General features: G+C 45.8%; 1 protein-coding gene across 3 annotated transcripts in view; it reads right to left on the bottom strand.

The window, feature by feature from the left end:
* CCT5 (chaperonin containing TCP1 subunit 5) overlaps window positions 1-22,511 on the bottom strand; it is a 305,457-nt gene that overhangs the window by 105,304 nt on the left and 177,642 nt on the right. For 2 of the 3 annotated variants that reach the window (XM_073555722.1, XM_073555721.1), the window contains one exon: window positions 160-345. The exons of the other annotated variant lie outside the window; for it this stretch is intronic. In XM_073555722.1, the coding sequence (XP_073411823.1) occupies window positions 160-345 (186 nt within the window). The remainder of the gene's footprint in view (window positions 1-159; window positions 346-22,511) is intronic. 3 annotated transcript variants of the gene reach the window in all.

Genomic DNA, 22,511 nt, shown 5'->3' with positions numbered 1-22,511 from the left:
TGCTTAGGGCATTTATTATTATAGATCATACATTTCATTTTGTAGATTTTGTCTTTTGTTTTGACTTTCCAGAGAAAGCAATATTGTAAAAAGACTGTAGCCACTAGTTCTATAACTAAAAGCCAATGTGATTTGCAGCAGTAGTGAATGGTTACTTACCATCTTATTCCCCCCTCTGATGAAAATTGTAACAGCTCTTGAGTTTTTGCATTGCTCTATCACTAGCATTCGATCCTTTGTTGTTCCAAAAGAAATTTCCCGAACTATGCCAGCAAAGCCAAGTTTCTCAGGAGTGAGCTCACAGAATCGTGGTACAATACGTCCTCCAGTAGCAATAGCAATTAACTGCAAAAATAAACAGCATTTTGGAGAAATAAATAAAACATGAGGTAAAGATGAGGAATTCCTATCAGCAGGATTGTGCACAGTAACCGACACACAGTGTCAGGGCGCCGTCGTTATACTTATTAAAATGATACCTTGGTTGATGAAATCTATCTTGTAGCTGTTTAATCTTTATTTTCAGTTTGCAGTTAATGATATGCCCGTGCTGCAGGGTGGCCTGGAGGGGGTCTTCAAGTGGTGCTCTGATTAGATATTCATAATGCAGACTGCTGACAGGTCATTGATCCCGCCTCCAAGTTTGCATAATGAATACATGTACATTTTTAGGAAAAATAAATACTTCTGCAGGAGCCAGCCCTGGCATCTGCTCTACAACATACTTGCATGTTTTGTGTGCCAATAATACATTTTAGTCATGTTATTCAGCAGCTACTGCGCAGGCGTTGCGGGCGCCATATTTAAATTGATTTTTTTTTTCCCCTAGCTGAATAACATGAATAAAATGTATTATTGGCAAACAAAACATGCGATTATGTTGTAGAGCAGGTGACATGTAGGATTCTGCCTGCCGAGAAATTTAAAAAAAATATATATGTACACATTTATTAGGCAAACTAGGAGGCAGGTCACTGACCTGTTATTAGTCTTCATTATGAATATCTATTCAGAGCACCACAAAGAACCCACCTCCAGGCCCACCCTAGAGCACGAGCATATCTATCTAAAAACTGAAAAGTCGTAGTTACTCACCAGTTAACGGTATTTTTCGGAGTCCATGACAGCACCACCTGAGAGAGTCGATCCGCCCTTTAGGAACAGGAAACCTACAGATACAAAAAGGCGGCACCTCTCCCACGCATCAGTTGGTTTCCTATTCCTAGAGGATGGGACTTCCTTCAGATCGTCCGTCATGGAGTCGTCGAGGGATTCCCAGGCCGGCTGACCGACCCAGGTAGCGGGGGGATCTCCTACCTCGGTCATGCTCGGGTCCCTGGAAGCGCCACGGTGGGGCCGGGTAGGTCGCCACAGCAGTGGTCGGAGCAGGTGGAGCAGAGGGTCCGGTGGACAGCAGTCTCCATAGTGCCGGCACCAGGAGGTATGTATGCCCCGGGTCCTTCCTTCCTTCCTCCCTAATCCAGCTAATGAGAAGGAAGAGAAACTACACACCCTAGATGTTAGGAGATGCCTCATAGAATATCTGGCAGTTACCGATCCCTGGAGAAAAGATAATGCCCTGTTTGTCTCCCATCAAGGCCCAAAGGAATTTTGTTGAGTGTCAAAAGCACACTAGCTAGGTGGATTAGAGAGGCGATTTCAACAGCATACACCTCAAAAGGCAGGTCGCCACCCGGGAAGCTGAGGGTGCATTCCACCAGAGCCATGGCGACCTCGTGGGCCGAGAGATCAGAAGTCTCCATCGACCAGATATGTAAGGCGGCTACTTGGTCCTCTCCGAGCACCTTTTACAGTCATTATAGGCTAGACTTGGGTGCTTCCACAGACCTCTCTTTTGGTTTAAGGGTACTGCAGGCTGTAGTCCCTCCCTAAATAGTTATTACTCTCTGTAATTCTCTCAGGTGGTGCTGTCATGGACGACCGAATAAAGTCGTAGTTACTCACCGGTTAACGGTATTTTTCGGAGTCCATGACAGCACCCGTATATTCCCTCCCTTTAGTTTAAAATTTGGGTGTGCACTTCTTCTCCTTATATGTACACGGGTAATTTAAATAGTCGTGTAAAGTATTGTATATAAATTATGCTATTAACCATTGTGGTCCTCTTGTGCTCTGTAATCCAACTGATGCGTGGGAACACTGCATCAGGGTACATTCACGGAGATCTCTTACCCATGCAGATGAGGCAGGTACCGGATCACAGAGGGAGGCAGGAGGATCCTTTATTCTGGAGGAACTTCTGTGGCTCTGTTCGCTCAGACGTTTGTTTCTTCTGCTGGCCACTAGCATGAGGCTTTACTGTGGCCTGTTTCTGTGGGCTCTCCTGCACCTCGTCCTGCTGCTCTATGGGGGCTTCTGTCGTATCCATCGCTGGGCCTTCAGAAGCACCCCAGTAGCGTCACCTCCTGCTTTTTAAGGCCTCCCAGTGTCCGGGTCAGCAGGGTTCTGGCGCGGCACCTCCCACCCGGGACCCCCCCACATGTACCGGCCACCGCCTTCCCGCCCCGGGCGCCACCCCGGATCGCCGTGCACACTGGAAAGCCGGCCGGCACCCGACTTCCGGTTTCGGCGTTCCCGGCCCCGCCCCTTCCACCGCTCATCTGAGACCGCGGGAGCGCGCGGAAGGAGCCGTCACGGCGCCCCCGGCTCCGGTATGCCCGCAGCCCCACGTGTGCCGACCTCCGCGCCGACCGGGCGCAACCGCCGCCCGGACAGGAGAGGGAGACCGGACCCCGGAGGGAATGCACCAGGAGGGGCCCGGGGCATACATACCTCCTGGTGCCGGCACTATGGAGACGGCTGTCCACCGGACCCTCTGCTCCACCTGCTCCGACCACTGCCGTGGCGACCTACCCGGCCCCACCGTGGCGCTTCCAGGGACCCGAGCATGACCGAGGTAGGAGATCCCCCCGCTACCTGGGTCGGTCAGCCGGCCTGGGAATCCCTCGACGACTCCATGACGGACGATCTGAAGGAAGTCCTGTCCTCTAGGAATAGGAAACCAACTGATGCGTGGGAGAGGTGCCGCCTTTTTGTATCTGTAGGTTTCCTGTTCCTAAAGGGCGGATCCCCTCTCTCAGGTGGTGCTGTCATGGACGACCGAATAAATATAGATTAAACAACCACAAGATAGATTTCATCAACCAAGGTATCATTTTAATCAGTATAACGGCGTCAAACTGACACTGTGTAGCTTACTGTGCACAACCCTGCTGACAGATTCACTTTAAAGGGGTTCTCTGAGAATGAGAAACTTGTGTCCCTGATTCAATTCAAATTGCAGCCTGTCATAGTCACAGTGCAGGATGGGCAGTAGACTGAAGACATAGCTCCCAAGACCTGGGTCTCAACTGAGAAGAGCTCATCTCACATACCTCAGTCAGTGGACTGGTGCAGGGCATGCAGCTCTGCTCCCAGCCACTGACAGTACTATACTGTTCTTGGCAATAGACACACGTGTTGGGAGATGTGCATCTTCAACCCATACTGCTAAATGACTGGAACAGACTACATATTCAATTCTATCATCGATGATGGAGGTTATATCACCATGGCCGCATTAACATGACAATTTCAGAATCTATGAGCCTAAAGTGAACCACCAGCACAACAAATGAGCAGAACTCATTCAAAGGGACTGTGCACAGAATGACTGTTCAAACCAAGTGTAACGCTTGGTGGTTCATGGCAGCAGCAATCATTTTAATATACCATCTCACTTGTTTGTTTTCCACCTATCTCCATACTTCTCTGGATTTATGAAAACATAGCGGTCAATCAAATAAGGAGGTGATTGAGACTAAGGGAAAACAAGCAGGTGGGAAAGTGTATATAAATGCCTGGCCCCACCATGAAGCACTGTGCGTCGGGACTTAGCTTGAACAGTCATTATGTGTTGACAAATTCCCTCTAAGCCCTTTACCCCAAGGGTGGTTTGCACGTTCATGACAGAGCCAATTTTTGCAATTCTGACCATTGTCCCTTTAGATGAGGTCACAACTCTGGAACGCTTCCATGGATCCTGGTGATTCTGACATTGTTTTCTCGTGACATATTGTACTTCATGTTAGTGGTAAAATTTCATTGATATAACTTGCGTTAATTTGTGGAAAAAAAACAGAAATTTGGCGAAAATTTTGGAAATTTCGCAATTTTCCAACTTTGAATTTTTATGCCCTTAAATCACAGATATACGGCACACAAAAAACTTGACATTTCACATATGTTTACTTTACATCAGCACAATTTGGGAACCAAAATTTTTTTGTTAGGAAGTTATAAGGGATAAAAGTTGACCACCGATTTCTCATTTTTACAACACCATTTTATTTTTAGGGACCACATCACGTGAAGTCACTTTGAGGGGTCTATACGATAGAAAGTGACACCATTCTAAAACTGCACCCCTCAAGGTGCTCAAAACCACATTCAAAAAGTTTATTAACCCTTCAGGCGCTTCACAGGAATTTTCTGAATGTTCATAAAAAAAATAAATGAACATTTAACTTTTTTCCACAAAAAATCACTTCAGGTCCAATTTTTATTTTACCAAGGGTAACAGGAGAAATTGGACTGTGAAATTTATTGTGCAATTTGTCCTCAGCACGCTGAAACCTGATATGTTGGGGGGAACCACTGTTTCGGCGCATGGCAGACCTCAGAAGCGAAGGAGCGCAGTTTTACTTTTTCACTGCAAAATTGGCTGGAATTCAGATCGGACGCCACGTCACGTTTGGAGAGCCCCTGATGTGCCTAAACAGTGGAAACCCCTCACAAGTGACCCCATTTTGGAAACTAGACCCCCCAAGGAACTTTAGATATGAGGTGAGAACTTTGAACCCCCCAAGGGCTTCACAGAAGTTTATAACGTACAGGTGTACAATTAAAAAAATCATTTTTTCCGTTAAAACGATCTTTTCACCCCCAATTTTTCTTTTCCCCAAGGGTAACAGGACCCCAAAAGTTATTGTGCAATTTGTCCTCGGTACGCTGATACCCCATATGTGGGGGTAAACCACTATTTGGGCGCATGGCAGAGCTCAGAAGGGAAGCAGCGACATTTGACTTTTTTGGCTGGAATTGGGATTGGACGCCATGCTGCGTTTGGAAAGCCCCTGATGTACCTAAACAGTGGAAATCCCACACAAATGACACCAATTTGGTAACTAGACCCCCACAAGGAACTTATCTAGATGTGTGGTGAGAACTTTGAACCTCCCAGGGATTCACAGAAGTTTATAACGCACGGGCGTGAAAATAAAAAAAAAACATTTTTCCCACAAACATGATCTTTTAGTCCCCAATTTTTTATTTTGCCAAGGGTAACAGGAGAAATTGTACCCCAAAAGTAGTTGTCCAATTTGTCCTGAGTACGCTGATACCCCATATGTGGGAGAAAACTACTGTATGGGCACACGTCGGGGCTCGGAAGGGAAGTATTGAGGTTTTGGAATGCAGACTTTGATGGAATGGTCTGCGGGTGTCATGTTGCCTTTGGAGAGCCCCTGATGTACCTAAACTGTGGAAACCCCCCACAAGTGACCTCATTCTGGAAACTAGACCCCCCAAGGAACTTATCTAGATGTATGGTGAGCACTTTGAACCCCAAAGTGCTTCACAGAAGTTTTCAACGCCCGGGCGTGAAAATAGAAAAAAAAAACACATTTTTTTCACAAACATGATCTTTTAGTCCCAAATTTTTTTTATTTTGCCAAGGGTAACAGAAGAAATTGGACCCCAAAAGTTGTTGTGCAATTTGTCCTGAGCAGGCAGATATATGCGGGGGTAAACTACTATTTGGGCACATGGCAGAGCTCAGAAGGGAAGCAGCGCCATTTGACTTTTTTGGCTGGAATTGAGATCGGACGCCATGTCGCGTTTGGAAAGCCCCTCATGTGCAAAAACAGTGGAAACCCCCCAACAAATGACACCATTTTGGAAACTAGACCCCCCAAGGAACTTATCTAGATGTGTGGTGAGCACTTTGAACCCCCAAGGGCTTCACAAAAGTTTGTAACGCCCGGGCGTGAAAATAAAAAATTTATTTTTTCCACAAACATGATCTTTCAGTCCCCAATTTTATTTTTCCATTGGTAACAGGAGAAATTGAACCCAAAAGGTGTTGTACAATTTGTCCTGAGTAGGCTGATACCCCATATGTGGGGGTAAACCACTGTTTGGGAGCATGACAGAGCTTGGAAGGGAAGGAGCACCGTTAGACACTTTCAACGCAGAATTGGCTGGAATCAATGGTGGCACCATGGAGAGGAGAGCATGGATTGGAGAGGAGAGGAGAGCATGGATTGGAGAGCACCTGATGTGTCTAAACAGTGGAAACCCCCCATTTCTAACTCCAACTGTAACCCCAACACACCCCTAACCCTAATCTCAGCCCTAACCCTAGCCCTAATCCTAACAGGAAAATGGAAATAAATATACCGTATTTTCCGCTTTGTAAGACGCACTTTTTTTCCCCAAAATTTGGGGGGAAAACAGGGGTGTGTCTTACAAAGCGGACATGCCTTACCTAGGCTGTGATCGGGGGCGTCCGGCGGTTGCTGGCCGCTGCTGCGGGTGTGTCCGGTGCCACGTTGTGTGCCTGTCGATGCCCGGGGCTCTGCCAACATTGTGCGACAGGCCAGAGCCCCGGCATTTCCTCGGTTCCCTGTGTGCCGGTAAAAAGATGGCCGCCGGCGCGTGCGCAGATGAGATCTCGGGACCCAGTTCTCGAGAGATGAGATTTGAAATCTCATCTCTCAAGAGCTGGGTCCCGAGATCCCATCTGCGCACGCGCCGGCGGCCATTTTCCCTGGGTTCCCTGTGTGCACGCGGTGGTGCCTGCAAAAAAATGGCCGCCGCGCGTGCGCAGATGGGATCTCGGGACCCAGCTCTCGAGAGATGAGATTTCAGATCTCATCTCTCGAGAACTGGGTCCCGAGATCCCATCTGCGCACGCGCCGGCGGCCATTTTTTTTTTTTTACCGGCACTTCAGCGCATGTATACAGGGAACTGAGGAAATGCTGGGGCTCTGGTCTGTCGAACAATGTCGGCAGAGCCCCGGGCATCGATGGGCACACAACGCCGCACCGGAGGCACCCGCAGCACCGGCCTCCAACCGCCGGACAAGTGGAGAAACCTGACACCAGCACAAGACTCTGCAGCAGCAACGGCACACATCGGAGCCCCCCTCATCCCTGAATGCGGCCTGCAGCATCACTCCACGCCTGCCTCCTCCAGCAGCGAGCCTGGGACCCCGCTACACCGCAGCCACCAACCCTGGTAAGCAATAAGATGCAAGGATTATAAGAGGCGCCACCATTTTATTAAAAAATATTTTTTTCTTATTTTTCTCCTCAAAAATTGTGGTGCGTCTTATAATCCGGAGCGTCTTATAAAGCGAAAAATACGGTATTTTTTTTAATTTTCCCTAACTAAGGGGGTGATAAAGGGGGGTTTGATTTACTATTTTTAGCGGGTTTTTATGTTTGGCAGCCGTCATGCGCTAAAAGGTGCTTTTTATTGTAAAAATAGTTTCTCCATCACCACATTTTGAGAGATATAATTTTTCCATATTTTGACTCAGAGTCATGTGGGGGTCTTATTTTTTGCAGGACGAGTTGACATTTTTATTGGTACCATTTTTGGGCACGTGACATTTTTTGATCGCTTTATTCAGATTTTTGGGACGTAGAATTAACAAAAACCAGCATTTCATGAATTGGGGGGGTGCGTTTACAACGTTCCGCGTGTGGTAAAATTGATAAAGCGGTTTTATTCTTTGGGTCAGTACGATTACAGAGATACCTCATTTAAGTCTTTTTTTGTGTTTTGGCGCTTTTATGCAATGAAAACAATTTTAAATAAAAAATTATTTTTGCATCACTATATTCTGCGAGCTATAACTTTAATTTTTTCGCTGATGACGCTGTGTGGCAGTTCGTTTTCTGCGGGACACGATGACGTTTTCAGCGGTACGATGGTTATTTATATCCGTCTTTTTGATTGCACGTTATTGCACTTTGTTCGGCAGTATGATAAAATAAAGATACAGTGCCGGCAAAAAAAAATCTTTACAAGTTCAATGAAACCACAAAATCTTAATATTCAAGTGGATTCAAGTGTTTTATTGTGGATATTTAATTACAATTAGTATTTTGTCATGTCACCCTTACATTTTATCACCATCTGCAGTCGTTTAGGCATGGATTCAGCAAGGCTGGCTAAAGCTGGAGTCACATATAGCGACTTACCAGCGATCCCGACAACGATATCAACGTGTCAGGATTGCTAGTAAGTCGCTATGTGATCGCTGGTGAGCTGTCAAACAGAGCGCCCGGCATCGCTGTGTTCGTTAGCACTGATGCCATATCCCTGTAAAAAAATAGAATTAAAATAAAAAATATTGTTATTCTCACCTTCCGACGTCCCGCGCAGCCATCCTGCCTCTCTCCACGCTCCGGTCACAGTAATCCTTTGCGAGAATGACCGCGAGAATGTCACGGTCTCGCGGCAGCGCGACGTCTCGCGGTAATTCGTGCAAAGGATCACTGGGACCGGGAGCGTGGAGAGAGGCAGGATGGCTGCGCGGGACGTCTGAATGTGAGAACAATATTTTTTATTTTTATTATTTTTTTACAGCTGATCGCTGGTCTTCCGCCTGTCACACGCAGCGATGCGTGCTGGCCAGCGGGAGACCAGCGACGAAAAATATGTCCAGAGGTTTCTTGCAGCGATACTGGCAGGGGGGCCGGTTGCTGATCGCTGTCACACACAGCGATCTCGATGGTGAGATCGCTGTTGTGTCACAAAAAGTTGTGACTCAGCAGCGATCTCGCTAGCGAGATTGCTATGTGTGACTCCCGCTTAAGTATGTGGAGTCAATGTATACCCACAGTGTCTTCAGCACCTCCTTTAGATTGTTGATGTTGCTGGATCGTGTCTCTTGAACCTTGCTTTTCATTAAATTCCAGGCATTTTCTATGGGGTTAAGGTCAGGGGAATTACCTGGCCACTCTAAAATGTTAGTGTTATGGTCACTGAGAAACTTTTTCACGGCCTTGGCTTTGTGGACAGGGGCTCCATCATGCATAAAGTAATCATACTGATGTATGACCCAAAAAGCAAGCATGTGTTCTTGCAAAACAGTAATATAATTGCTTGCTTTCATAGTTACATTCTTGGGAAGGAAGTACAAACCTGCCCTGCCCATGCTTCCACTGAGTGCACCCCACACCATCACACTGTCACAGGGTGTTTAATTAACAGTCTTAGGCTAGTTTCACACTAGCGTTTAAGAGCGCAGCGACGGCCTGCGCACGGCCGCCGCTAAGCCCCGCCCCCTGCCGCTCCCCGCCTGTAGCTCCGCCCACCGGCGCATGACGCTGCATGCGCCCTGCGTCCCCTATCTTTATCACAGGGGGCGCAGGCCGTGCGCAGTATGCGTTTGGCGGCGCATGCGTCCTTTTGACGGTGCGCCGACCTGCGCCAAACGCAACCTGCTGCAGTTTGGTTGCGCCGGCGCACCGTCAAAAAGGCGCATGCGCCGCCAAACGCATACTGCGCACGGCCTGCTCCCCCTGTGATAAAGATAGGGGACGCAGGGCGCATGCAGCGTCATGCGCCGGTGGGCGGAGCTACCGGCGGGGCGTGGCAGGGGGCGGAGCTTAGCTGCAGCCGTGCGCAGGCCGTCGCTGCGCTCATAAACGCTAGTGTGAAACTAGCCTTAACTGTATATTTTGGGTCATACCGTGACACGGTACTCGAACGACGCACAATCTTTGAGCCTCCCCTGACCAGCCTGAAAGTGCTCTCATCACTAAACAGCAATTTCTTCCACTCTTCAGATGTCCAATCTTGATATTTCTTACAAAAGGCAAGCCTTTTCTTCTTCATTGCTGCTGTGAGCAGGGGCTTCTTTGCGGCACGGCAACTTGGTAGACCCAGGTCCTTCTGCAGGCGGTGACAGATTGTCCTAGTTGCGATGTTCTGGAGGAGCATAGGGTACTTGTTTTTTAGTTCAACAGCAGTTATAGAAGGATGTGACATCACTTCACGCTTCAGAAGCTTATCAGTCCTTGGTGAAGTCTTCTTAGGTGCGCCAGAGCCTGACTTCCTCTGCGGTACCATCCCAGGAGGCAATGATGCCGCCGACCACTTCAGTTGATAAATTTGTTCTCTTGACACTCCCAGATCTCTAGCTACAGCAATCACCGAATCCCCCTTCTCGAGCAGAGCCAAGGCACGGGATTTCTCTTCCATTTTAAGCTTCTTTCGACCCATTTGGGAGATAATAAAAAACTGAGGGAGATAATAAAAGACTGCCTAATAGCAAAACTGGCTGAGCTGCACATAACAACCAGAGTGCAGCTTTCGCTTTACCAGAGAAGTGAAAACTGAGCGTTGATTGGTTGATATTTGCAACAAAGCCAGCTTTAATATTAGACAGTTTTTTATTATCTCCCCCATTGTGTACACTTTTAAAAAGTGAAATTATGATGTGGATTTTATATGTAAAGTTTTTTTTTGCTGGGCAAGTGTAAAGAATTTTTTTTTGCCGGCACTGTATTTTATTTTTATTTAAGGGGTTCACTAAAGGGGTTAACTAGTGGGACAGTTTTATAGGGCGGGTCGTTACAGACGCGGCGATACTAAATGTGTACTTTTGTTTTTTTTTTATTTCCAAATAGGGAATTTTTTTTTTAATTTAGCGATTTTTTTTCTAAATTATTTTTACACTTTTTTTTTTTAAACTTTATTACATTGTCCCAGGGGGGACATCACTGTCATGTGTCAGATCTGACAAAGACCCTGCACAAGGCTTCCCCATGCCTGCGTTTTTGTTTTTTTTTCCAAAAAATGAATTAGGGAATTTTTTTTTTTTAAATTTATTTGGCGATTTTTTATAAATTATTTTTTACACTTTTTTCCCTTCACTTTATTTTATTGTCCCGGGGGGGGGGGACATCACTAATTTCTGACAGTTTGGACAGCACTGTCAGATCAGCGATCTGACAGGCGCTGCTGCAGGCTTCCTCATGCCTGCTCTCTGCAGGCACTGAGCAAGCCGCCTCCCTGCAGGCCCCCCGCAGTCATCTTGGATCCGGGGGCCTGCAAGGAAGGAGGCCCCCAGAGCAGCGCATCGCACTGCGCTGGGGGTCTCAGGGAAGCACAGAGGGAGCCCCCTCCCTGCCGATGCTTCCCTAATCCCCCGGTACACTGCGATCATGTTTGATTGCAGTGTGCCAGGGGTTAACGTGCCAGAGGTGGTCTGTGACCGTCCCTGACACAGTGCCGGGTACAGCTGTGATAATCAGCTGACACCCGACCGCGATCAGCTGCGCCCCCCGCCGGGAGCGCCGCTAATCACTGAGACGTGCTATCCCGTCCCCGGTCATAGGGGCCCAGGTACCGTGGAAGGCATAGTACGTCTCATGTCAGAAAGGGGTTACGGTCAAGTGAACAAAATGGGGGAAATTAATCAAGACTGGCATTTTTTAGGCTAAACCTACAGACTACAGGAGCAAATGATGCCAAATTTATTAAAAGGTGCATCTTTTGGCCATCTGTGCCCCCAAAAAAACGATTGTACACATTCATGACCTAGTGCAAATTGTCGTTACAAGGAACACAAACTTTACGGCACATACTAGTTATTCTGCTGCCCAGTGGTAAGCCACAACCCTGTGCTCACTGTACATGAAGAGAAGAGCTCACAGAATACAACAGTAGGCAGCCATTCAATGGGCTAAAGGCTAGCAGAGATGCTTTTTTGGCTGCAATTTGAATGGTATGTGTAAAATACTATTTCAAGTTGCTGTTCATTTAAGGAGCGGCTGTTAAAGTACTGAAAAATCTTCTATTCACATCAGTGATGTTAGCAGCAGGTCTGAGGACGCTCGTGTGTCACATTTACAATGCAGCTCATCAGTGACCTACCGGACTTACATGGCTGCACAATGATACATGAGCACTAGCAGTTCCAGCACGGAATTTGAGTACAAGTGTTTATTATTTTAGATGGACAACTACAGCATTTAACAAAGCCTTTGTTTAAGTGAACAATTTCTTTAACACAATAGAAAAAGTGTAGACGATCAAGCTTCTCTATATGAAATAGAGAAATACACTACCATTCAAAAGTTTGGGGTCACCCTGACAATTTTGTGGTGTTTCCATGAAAACTCGTACTTTTATTAATCAAATGAGTTGCCAAATGAATTTAAAATCTAGTCCAGACATTGACAAGGTTCGAAAAAAAAGATTTTTATTTGAAATAATTTTCACCTTCAAACTTTGCTTTCGTCAAAGAATGCTCCCTTTGCAGCAATTACAGCTTTGCAGACCTTTGGCATTCTAGCAGTTAATTTGCTGAGGTAATCTGGAGAAATTTCACCCCATGCTTCCAGAAACCCCTCCCACAAGTTGGCTTGATGGGCACTTTTTGTGTACCATACGGTGAAGCTGCTCCCACAACAGCTCAATGGGGTTGAGATCTGGTGACTGCGCTGGCCACTCCATTACAGATAGAATACCAGCTGCCTGCTTCTTCCCTAAATAGTTCTTGCATAATTTGGAGGTGTGCATTGGAACCAATTTCATCCTACAACAGGACAATGACCCAATCAAGCGCTGTCCACAGGGTAAGGTATGGCGTTGCAAAATGTAGTGGTAGCCTTCCTTATTCAAAATCCCTTATACCTTGTACAAATCTCCTACTTTATCAGCATCAAAGCAACCCCAGACCATCACAATACCTCCACCATGCTTGACAGATGTCGTCAGGCACTCTTCTAGCATCTTTTCAGTTGTTCTGTGTCTCACAAATGTTCTTCTGTGTGATCTAAACACATCAAACTTGGATTAGTCTGTCCATAACACTTTTTTCCAATCTTCCTCTGTCCAATGTCTGTTTTTTTCCCATATTAATATTTTCCTTTTATTAGCCAGTCTCAGATATGGCTTTTACTTTGCCACTCTGCCCTGAAGGCCAGCATCCCGGAGTCGCCTCTTCCCTGTAGACGTTGACACTGGCGTTTTGCGTGTACAATTTAATGAAGCTGCCAGTTGAGGACCTGTGAGGCGTCGATTTCTCAAACTAGACTCTAATGTACTTGTCTTGTTGCTCAGTTGTGCAGTGGGGTCTCCCACTTCTCTTTCTACTCTGGTTAGAGCCTGTTTGTGCTCTCCTCTGAAGGGAATAGTACACACCGTTGTAAGAAATCTGCAGTTTCTTGACAATCACTTGCATGGAATAGCCTTCATTTCTAAGAACAAGAATAGACTGTCGAGTTTCACATGAAAGTTCTTTTTTTCTGGCCATTTTGAGAGTTTAATGGAACCAACAAATGTAATGCTCCAGATTCTCAACTAGCTCAAAGGAAGGTCTGGTTTATAGCTTCTCTAATCAGCCAAACTGCTTTCAGCTGTGCCAACAAACTTGCACAAGGGTTTTCAAGGGTATTTTAACCATCCATTAGGATTCTTATACAGTTAGCAAACACAAAGTACCGTAAAAACACTGGAGTGATAGTTGTTGGAAATGGGCCTCTATACACCTATGAAGATATTGCATTACAAACCAGACGTTTGCAGCTAGAATAGTCATTTACCACATTAACAATATATAGAGGGTATTTCTGAATCATTTAATGTCAGCTTCATTGGAAAAAACTGCTTTTCTTTCAAAAATAAGGAAATTTCTAAGTGTCCCTAAAGTTTTGAACGGTAGTGTATCTCACATCATAAGTTTTTCTCTATTGTGAAAATTTCACAGCAACCATAAAGGTTTTGGAACTTGTAAGCATATACGTGCTTGTAGGTTACATAGCTTATAGTTGGGTAATAATTAGTGATCAGCAAACATATTAGGCACTATTCGTTACACGGCAAGTAATTTGGTATTCGCCTCGGTATATTCGAGTAACCCGCTCAGCATGTTTGCCGCTTTATTTGCTTGCCAAACACAGTAATGCCGGCACCAGCTTTGGTGTGGCATTACTTGGATTGGCTGCCCGAACAGCAGGTGTTTGTTGCACTGTCAAGCAAACACCACTTCTGATCGGCGGTAAACTCAGCTCCGCCGGTCAGAGAGCCGCGGTTGCTCAGCTGTGATCGGCGGTATAAAGCTTACCTCCGGTCACTGGTGACAGCTGATGGAGCTACAGCTGCCGCTAATAACAGTAACAGCAGGAGCTGCTGATGAGAGGATTCATCAGCCGCTACTGCGCTGTAAATAAATTATTAAAAAAAAACAAAAAACAAAAAAAAACAGGGAGTGGGTTCCTCAGCATTTTTGATAAACAGCCATGCAAAACTCACAGCTAGGGGCTGCAAGCCTCAGCTGTCAGCTTCAGCAAGGCTGGTTATCAAGAATAGAGGGGTCCCCACACTAATATTTTTTAATTATTTAAATAAGTTAAAAACACGGCATGGGGTCACCTCATTTTTCACAACCAGCCTTGCTAAAGTAGACAGCTGGGGGCTGGTATTCTCAGGCTGGTAAGGGACCATGGATAATGACCCCCCCCACCAGAAAAGTCGCATCTATTTATAAATTCTGGCATTTTGCCCGGATCTTCACACTTGCCCTGTAGTGGTGGCAAGTGGGGTTGATATCACCTTTGTGTTGACAGGTGACATCAAGCCCAAGGATTAGCAATTGAGAGGTGCCTAAGAAACCCACCCATTACTAATCCTATAGTTAAATGGTAAATAAAGACACAACCGGAATAAAGTCTTTTGTTAAATAAAAATGGAAAAGTGTGTTTTGTTTCTAACAACAAGCACAGTTATTCTCATTTAATGCCTAACTCCACTGAGTCTCGCATTTTCTGTAATAAAACTAAAATAAAAAAAAACCCATATCCCTCACCTCAGTCGTTCTGTCCCACGCCGTAATCCATGTCTGTGGGATAAACAGTATTTCAACTTGGACGGTGCCAAGATGTGACCGTCCAGGCCGAGAGCCACTGGTGAATGAGCTGCTGCCAGCGAAGCCTCAGTGACTAGCGGTGAAGTCATCGAGGTTTCTGCCAGTCACTGAGGCTGCGTTCCCAGCTGGGCTGAACTGCTGTGAACTCTGCACCATGGGGAAAAGTCAGTGCAAGCTTAGTGACTTCACCGCAGATGACCGTGAGAATATTCTGGGCAGCTGCGGGCTACTATTTTTAGGCTGGGGGGGGGTCACTATCCATAGCCACTTACCAGCCTGAGAATACCAGCCCCCAGCTGTTTGCTTTAGCAAGGCCGAGTTTTTTTTCTTTATTTATTTAAAATATGTCATGGGGAACCCTCTATTCTTGATAACCAGACTTGCTGAAGCCGACAGTTGAGTGGTCCAACCCCCAGTTGTGAGTTTTGTTTAGCTGGTTCTAGAAAATATAAATACAGAAAATACAGGGGTACCCACGCCGGATTATTCATTTATTTATTCATAGCGTAGGCGGTGGGTAAGGAATAATCCCATCAGCTGCTCCTGCTGTAACTGTTATTAGCGTCAGCAGGTGTCGGATGATGGAAGTATTCGTCCGAAAAGCTGCCACCTGCTGTCATTCTCACTTGAATACAAATCATCACTGTCCCCTGCTCATGCTAATTGCTGGCAGAGCAGGGGAGAGTGAGGAGTCGTCTACAGCACCCAATGCTGGGGAAAAGCGCATACTGTAGTGCTGGTTTTCCAGGCACCAGCTGTGCAGCACTGATGCAGCTCACAGGCAGCACACGGTTGCCACAAGTATTACACACACACACACACACACGAACACTGACATTTCCGGTAACGATTTGATGTTCGCGCCATTGGAAAATTTCTCACGGCGCTTGCGCTCAGAAAGGTGGCGAGTTCATTGGCTGTGAACTTTGACAGCACCAGGAGCAGAAGAACTTTCTCACGCTCACAGTGACATCAGATAGGTCCTACCAGTTCACCGCGAGTCACTGGGCAGTGGTAGCAGACGCTGCTCATGCAATCATGCAGCCTGCCATCCAGATGTAGCAGAGCTAGACTCATCGCAGGACAAATGGATAGTCATCTTCTCTGCAGAAAGGTCAGGAATATGGTCTTTTTTTTTTTTACTTTTGCAGAATATGAGGTCGTCTGTGGAATGGGCGGGGTCATATGTATGGCTCATTGAAGATTAATTAAAGGAGTTTGTGACACTCTTTCAATTAAAGGACTTTTTTTTGTGTGTATTTTTATGTGATATGACAGTCTTAGTGAGGCCTTTCCATTACTAGCCTCGGTGGTTTATGTCACCTGACAATACAAAGGCGACATCAACCTCCCTCAACTATCACTCCACTTGCCAACGCCACAGGGCAAGTGGGAAGAGCAAAGCTAAATTCCAGAAATGGCACAACTTATAGATGCGCCTTTTTTGGGGCAGCAGAGGGTTGATGTTCTTTGTCTAAATTTTTTCAGAAAAATAATATTTTAATAAATACATGTACAGTAAGCTGCACACACACACACACTGAACTAATTGTATGTGTTACTGCCAGCTAAGTACCTATTTTATATGTATTTACTGTATGTAATCCATCTATTCTATCCTCTGCTCCTGCTGTGATTTTACAGTACACTGCAGCTGAATTGCCAGCATTTCTTAAGTACATACAGGTGTATCTCACACAATTAGAGTATCAAAAATATTTCAGTTCTTCAATAAAAAAAGTGAAACTCGTTATATAGAGTCATTACTAACAGTGATTTATTTCAAGTGCTTTTTTCTGTTAATGTTTATGACTATGGCTTACAGCCAAAGAAAACCCAAAAGTCATTATCTCAGTAAATTAAAATACTTTGCAACACCAGCTTGAAAAATGATTTTAAAATCAGAAATGTTTGTTCAGTAAATGCACCCAATACTTGGTCAGGGCTCCTTTGGCATCAATTACTGCATTAATGCAACATGGCATGGAGACAGTCTGTGGAACTGATGAGGTGTTATGGAAGACCAGGCTACTTTGATAGCAGCTTTCAGCTCGTCTAAATTCACATTTGCTTCCTACCTTCCTAAAAATATAGGCTTTATCACGTTATTAGCCAGAGATAAGTGTTAACACTAGGCAGTTAGGTCAGGGACCCATTCGATGAGATCACCTTGACGTTGGTGAATGGGCTCACATTTTTTGGCCAAATTTTGTGCTAAGCATCTCATGTGTTTTTCCTAAATTTCTCAAAAGCCATTACGCTATTCACACTTCATGTATTTCACATTGACATGCCTTAATGCAATTGAGTGCAACCATTTTCTCATTTTGATATGCAAGCTGTTTTTTGGTATGCACCTGTTCAGATTAGTTCTTGATGTGCTGTCAATTTTCTGTTATTTGTTGGGTCTGGTGTCTCCTCATCTTCCTGACAATACCATAGATTCTCTATGGGGGCTAAAGTCAGACGAGCTTGCTCAATAATCAAGTACAGCGATTTTGTTGTTTTTAAACCAGGAATGACTTTAGGCAATGTGGAAAAGTGCCAATTCATGCTGGAGAATGAAATTTCAATCTTCAATAAGCTTGTCAGCAGAGGGAAGCATGAAGTGCTCTAAAATTTCCTGGTACATGGCTGTGCTGACTTTGGTCTTGCTAAAACACAGTGGACCTACACCAGCAGATGACATGGCTCTCCAAACCATCATTGAATGTAGATACTTCACACTAGACCTTGTAAATCAAGGTCCCAGAGTCTACAGGAAGCGTGGAGAGGCAAACAATCCAAGCTGCTTGAGGTCTAGTGTGAAGTATCCACAAGCACTTCATGCTTCCCTCTGCCGACAAGCTTTTTGGAGATGGAAATCTCATTCTTCAACAGGACTTGGCACATTGCCACACTGCCAAAATAACCAATACCTGGTTTAAAAACAACAGTATCACTATGGTTGATTGGCCAGCAAACTTGCCAGACCTTAACCTCATAGAGAATCTATGGGGTATTGTCAAGAGGAAGATGCAAGACACCAGACCCAACAATGCAGACGAGCTGAAGGCTGCTATCAAAGCAACCTGGGCTTCAATAACACCTCAGCAGTGCCACAGGCTGATTGCCTCCATGCCATGTTGCATTGATGCAGTAATTGATACCAAAGGAGCCTTGACTAAGTATTGAGTGCATTTACTGAATATGCATTTCAGTAGGAAAACATTTCGGATTTTAAAATCATTTTTCAAGCTGGTGTTATAAAGTATTCTAATTTACTGAGATAATGACTTTTAGGCTTTCATTAGCAGAAAGCCATAATCATCAACATTAACAGAAAAAGCTTACTCACTCACCGATAACGGTGTTTCTCAGAACCCATGACAGCACCACGGAGAGGGGATCCGCCCTTCAGGGACAGGAACCTACAGATAAAAGGGCGGTACCTCTCCTCCGCCTTCAGTTGGTTACAGAGCATCAGAGGGTCTCCAGGTTAGACAACAGAAATATATACACAATATTATATATTGCTTATTTATCAAAAGCACCGTGCCTAAACGGAAACACTCTACTAACAGTAAAACGTGCTCACCACACTCGTGAAGGGGAGGGGAATAAGCGGGTGCTGTCATGGGTTCCGAGAAACACCGTTATCGGTGAGTAACTAAGCTATTCTCTCTCACCCATGACAGCACCACGGAGAGAATTACAGAGATTGGTAGCTTAGGGAGGGACCACCGCCTGAAGGACCCTTCTCCCGAAGGTCAGGTCAGACGTAGAGGCTAGATCTAATCTATAGTGCCTGAAAAAGGTCGAAGGTGATGACCAGGTGACCGCCTTACAGATTTGTTCTATTGATACCTCAGATCTTTCAGCCCATGAGGTCACCATTGCCCTTGTGGAATGAGCTCTCAGCCCCTCCGGGATGCTATTTCCACTGGATGAGTATGCCAGGGCAATCGCATCCCTTATCCACCTTGCCAGGGGACTCTTGCATGCCTTGAGCCCCTTCCGAGGACCCTGGAAACATACAAAGAGAGCCTTCCTTCCTACATTTTTTGGTGGCCTCTAAGTACTGTACTAGGCACCTTTTAACATCTAAAGTGTGGAATTTTTCTTCCCCCTTATTTTTTGGATTTGGGCAGAAGGAAGGAAGGACTACCTCTTGGGACCTGTGGAAATGTGATGATACTTTAGGTAGATAGGCCAGGTCAGGTTTTAGAATGACTATCCTCTAGAATTTTTGTAAAAGGTGGCCCTGCTGATAAGGCTTGAATATCGCTCACTCTTCAAGCTGATGTTAGTGCCACCAGAAGCACAGTTTTAAGTGATAGGATTTTTAGGGGTGCCGAGTAAATTGGTTCGAACGGAGGGCCTGTCAGTGTTGAAAGTACAAGATTCAGGTCCCATGACGGTAACCTTTGACTAGCTATTGGCCTAGATCTGGTTGCGACCTTAATAAACCGTGCTACCCAAGGGTAACCTGCCACATCATGGTTATAGAGGGCGCCTAACGCCGCTATTTGTACTTTTAGTGTGTTGACTGCCAGTCCCTGTTCTAGGCCCTTTTGTAGAAATTCTAGGATCTTATCAATCTGAACCCCGTCCTGAACCTTTGCCCTAGAAGTGGATAGGAATTTTTTCCATGTTCTGCCGTAAGTTCTCATCGTAACCGGTTTCCTACTTTTTTGTAATGTAGTTATCAGGTTCTCTGAAAATCCCCTGTCCCTCATCAGCACCCTCTCAAATTCCATGCTGTTAAATGGAGGTTCGGTGCCCGAGGATGTAACACTGAGCCCTGTGATAGCAGGTCCGGGAGATCCGGTAGGATCCATGGGTCGGTTACTGAGAGCATTCTTAGCCAGGAAAACCAGGTTCTTTTGGGCCAGAAAGGGGCTATCAGTATCATTCTTTACCCCGTCCTCCCTGATTTTCCTTAGGACCGCTGGAATGAGCATGATTGGGGAAAAGGCATATGTTAGACTCTGTGTCCATGGGAGCATAAACGCGTCCAGAGTTAGAGGATTCCCCCTGGGATCTAGGGAGCAGGTGGTGTCTACTTTTTTGTTTTTGAAATCGGCAAACAGATCTATGTCTGGGTTCCCCCCCAACATTTTTACAATCTGCCGAAAAATGGACCACTTTAGTACCCATTCCCCCTGTCGTAATTGGGTGCGGCTCAGAAAGTCTGCCCTTTGATTCTCTGTACCCCGGATGTGTAGGGCTGACAGAGATGATAGGTTTGCCTCCGCTAGTTTGAGGATTCTGGCGGATGTGTCCATTAGGGCTTGGGACCTGGTTCCCCCTGATGATTTATATAGGCCACTGTGACTCGATTGCCTGAAAGAATGCGGACATGGTGACTCTGGAGCAGGGGTAGGAAGTGTGTCAGTGCATAGCCTACTGCTAGAAGCTCTTTTTGATTTGAGGAGGCTTTTAATTCTTGATCTCCCCACACGTCCTGAGCCACCTCATTGTTCAAGTGTGCTCCCCATCCCGTGGGACTGGCATCCGTTGTCACTGTGTGTTATCTTTGTTACCCAGGGGATCCCTACGACAGATTTTCCTGGTTTCCCCACCAAGGTAGGGAATGAATAGTTCTTGAATTTTGGGTAATACGACCCTCTAGGTGTCCCCCTATTGCTGCCTGGTTGGCTAATACGTCCCACTGGAGATCTCTCGTGTGTAACTGAGCCCACTGAACTGCTGGCAGGCAGGCGGGTAGGGAACCCAGCAGTGACATAGCTTTTCTTAATGTCAGAGGAATTTTGGATTGCTCTTGCTGTAATTTGAGCGATTTTCTCCTTTTTGTGGTCTGGGAGGTGACACTCCTGAATATTTGAGTCTAGTGTTAGGCCCAAGAATTCTTGTACCCTGCTGGGCTCCAATCTTGATTTTTTTAGATTTAGAAGCCAGCCTAGGAGTTGTAGAGTGTCTATCACCCTGTCCCTCTGTTCCCTGCATTTTTGAGCCGAGCTGCCTGCTATTAGGAAATCGTCTAGATACGGGATTATTACTATGTCTTGTTCCCTTATATGAGCCATCATTTCTGCTACTATTTTGGTAAATACCAGCGGGGCTATCGATATTCCGAACGGCAGGGCTCTGTACAGGAATTCTTTCACCTTGCCCTTTATTGAGACGGCTAACCTGAGATATTTTCTGGAGCCTTTGTGGATAGGGATGTGATAATAGGCGTCGCTGAGATCTAACACCGTCATGTAGCAGTTTGGGAACAGGATTTTGGTCGTGAACCTGATCGACTCCATTTTGAAGCTCTGATTCCTGACGTATTCGTTTAGCTTTTTCAGATTTATGATCGCTCGAAAGGTGCCGTCCGGTTTGGTTACTAGAAAAAGAGGGGAGTAGAACCCTATGCCCATATCCTGCAGGACTCCTTTTTTTACTAGAACTAGGACCTCGCTTTCTAGCGCTTCCTGTTCTCACGTACTGGATCTCAGCGGCGTTATTACATACTTTTGAGATGGAAGGGAGAGAAAGTCTATTCTTAGGCCCTCCTAGATTAGGTTTACTATCCATGGGTTGTTTGAAATTCTCCTCCAGGCTGGAAGAAAAAGGGTTAACCTTCCCCCCACCCTGGGAGTACTGTCACTTGGAGGGCTTTTTGTCTCGGGAAGAGTTACTAAAGAAGAACCCTCTATCTCTTTTGACATCCCACTTTTGTTCCCTCGGTGGTCTCCTCTGAAAAAACCTCCTATTTCGAAAGGGCCTTTTAAATGCTGCTGGCCCCAAATTTGGGAACCCTTTCTTCTTGTCCCCTGCTTTCTGGAGGATGTCATCTAACGTCTCCCCAAAAAGGAATTTCCCTTCACAGGGGATTTAACGTAATTTCATTTTGGTCTGTAGGTCCCCAGGCCAACTTTTAAGCCATAGTGTTCTTCGGGCCGCGTTTGAAAGTGCTGCTGTTTTGGACGATAGCCTGACTGAATCGGCCGATGAGTCCGCTAGGAAGGCAGCCGCTCCCCTTATTACTGGGATAGAATCTAAGATCTTATCCCTTGGTGTCCCTTCCCTCAGCTGTTTCTCAAGTTGGTCCACCCATACCATTAGGGCTCTTGAAGTATAGGGCTCTTGAAGTACATGTCACCACTATGGCTGGCCTGAGGTTACTGCCTGCTGACTCCCATGCCCCCTTTAGAAAGGTATCTGCCTTTTTATCTAGGGGTTCCCTGAGGATGCCCATGTCCTCAAAGGGAAGGCCAAATTTCTTTGAGGCCTTTGTGACTGCTACGTTGAGCTTCGGGGCTTTATCCCAAGACGTAGATGCCTCCTCCTCAAAGAGATATTTTCTTTTAAGGGAAGGGACTGTAGTATTTTTCCTGTCTGGCTTGTCCCATTCTTTTTTGATTAGGCCCTTGACAATTTCGTTAAGCGGAAATACTCTCCATTTTTTCTGGCCTAATCCCCCGAACATTATGTCCTGGACTGTTTTATCCGGCCTAGGGTCCAATACCCCCATGGTAGACCTTACAGATTTTACTAGTCTGTCTACCTCTTCTAGGGGAAAACAGTGACGCCCTCCCGTTGCCTCGTCTGAGGATGAGGAGCCGGATT

Source organism: Dendrobates tinctorius, unplaced genomic scaffold (assembly GCF_039654945.1).
Source record: "Dendrobates tinctorius isolate UK_male_01 unplaced genomic scaffold, ASM3965494v1 ptg000229l, whole genome shotgun sequence".
Taxonomy (NCBI): domain Eukaryota; kingdom Metazoa; phylum Chordata; class Amphibia; order Anura; family Dendrobatidae; genus Dendrobates; species Dendrobates tinctorius.
The sequence above is the reverse complement of the archived record's forward strand: the minus strand, read 5'-3'. Positions and strand labels throughout refer to the sequence as shown.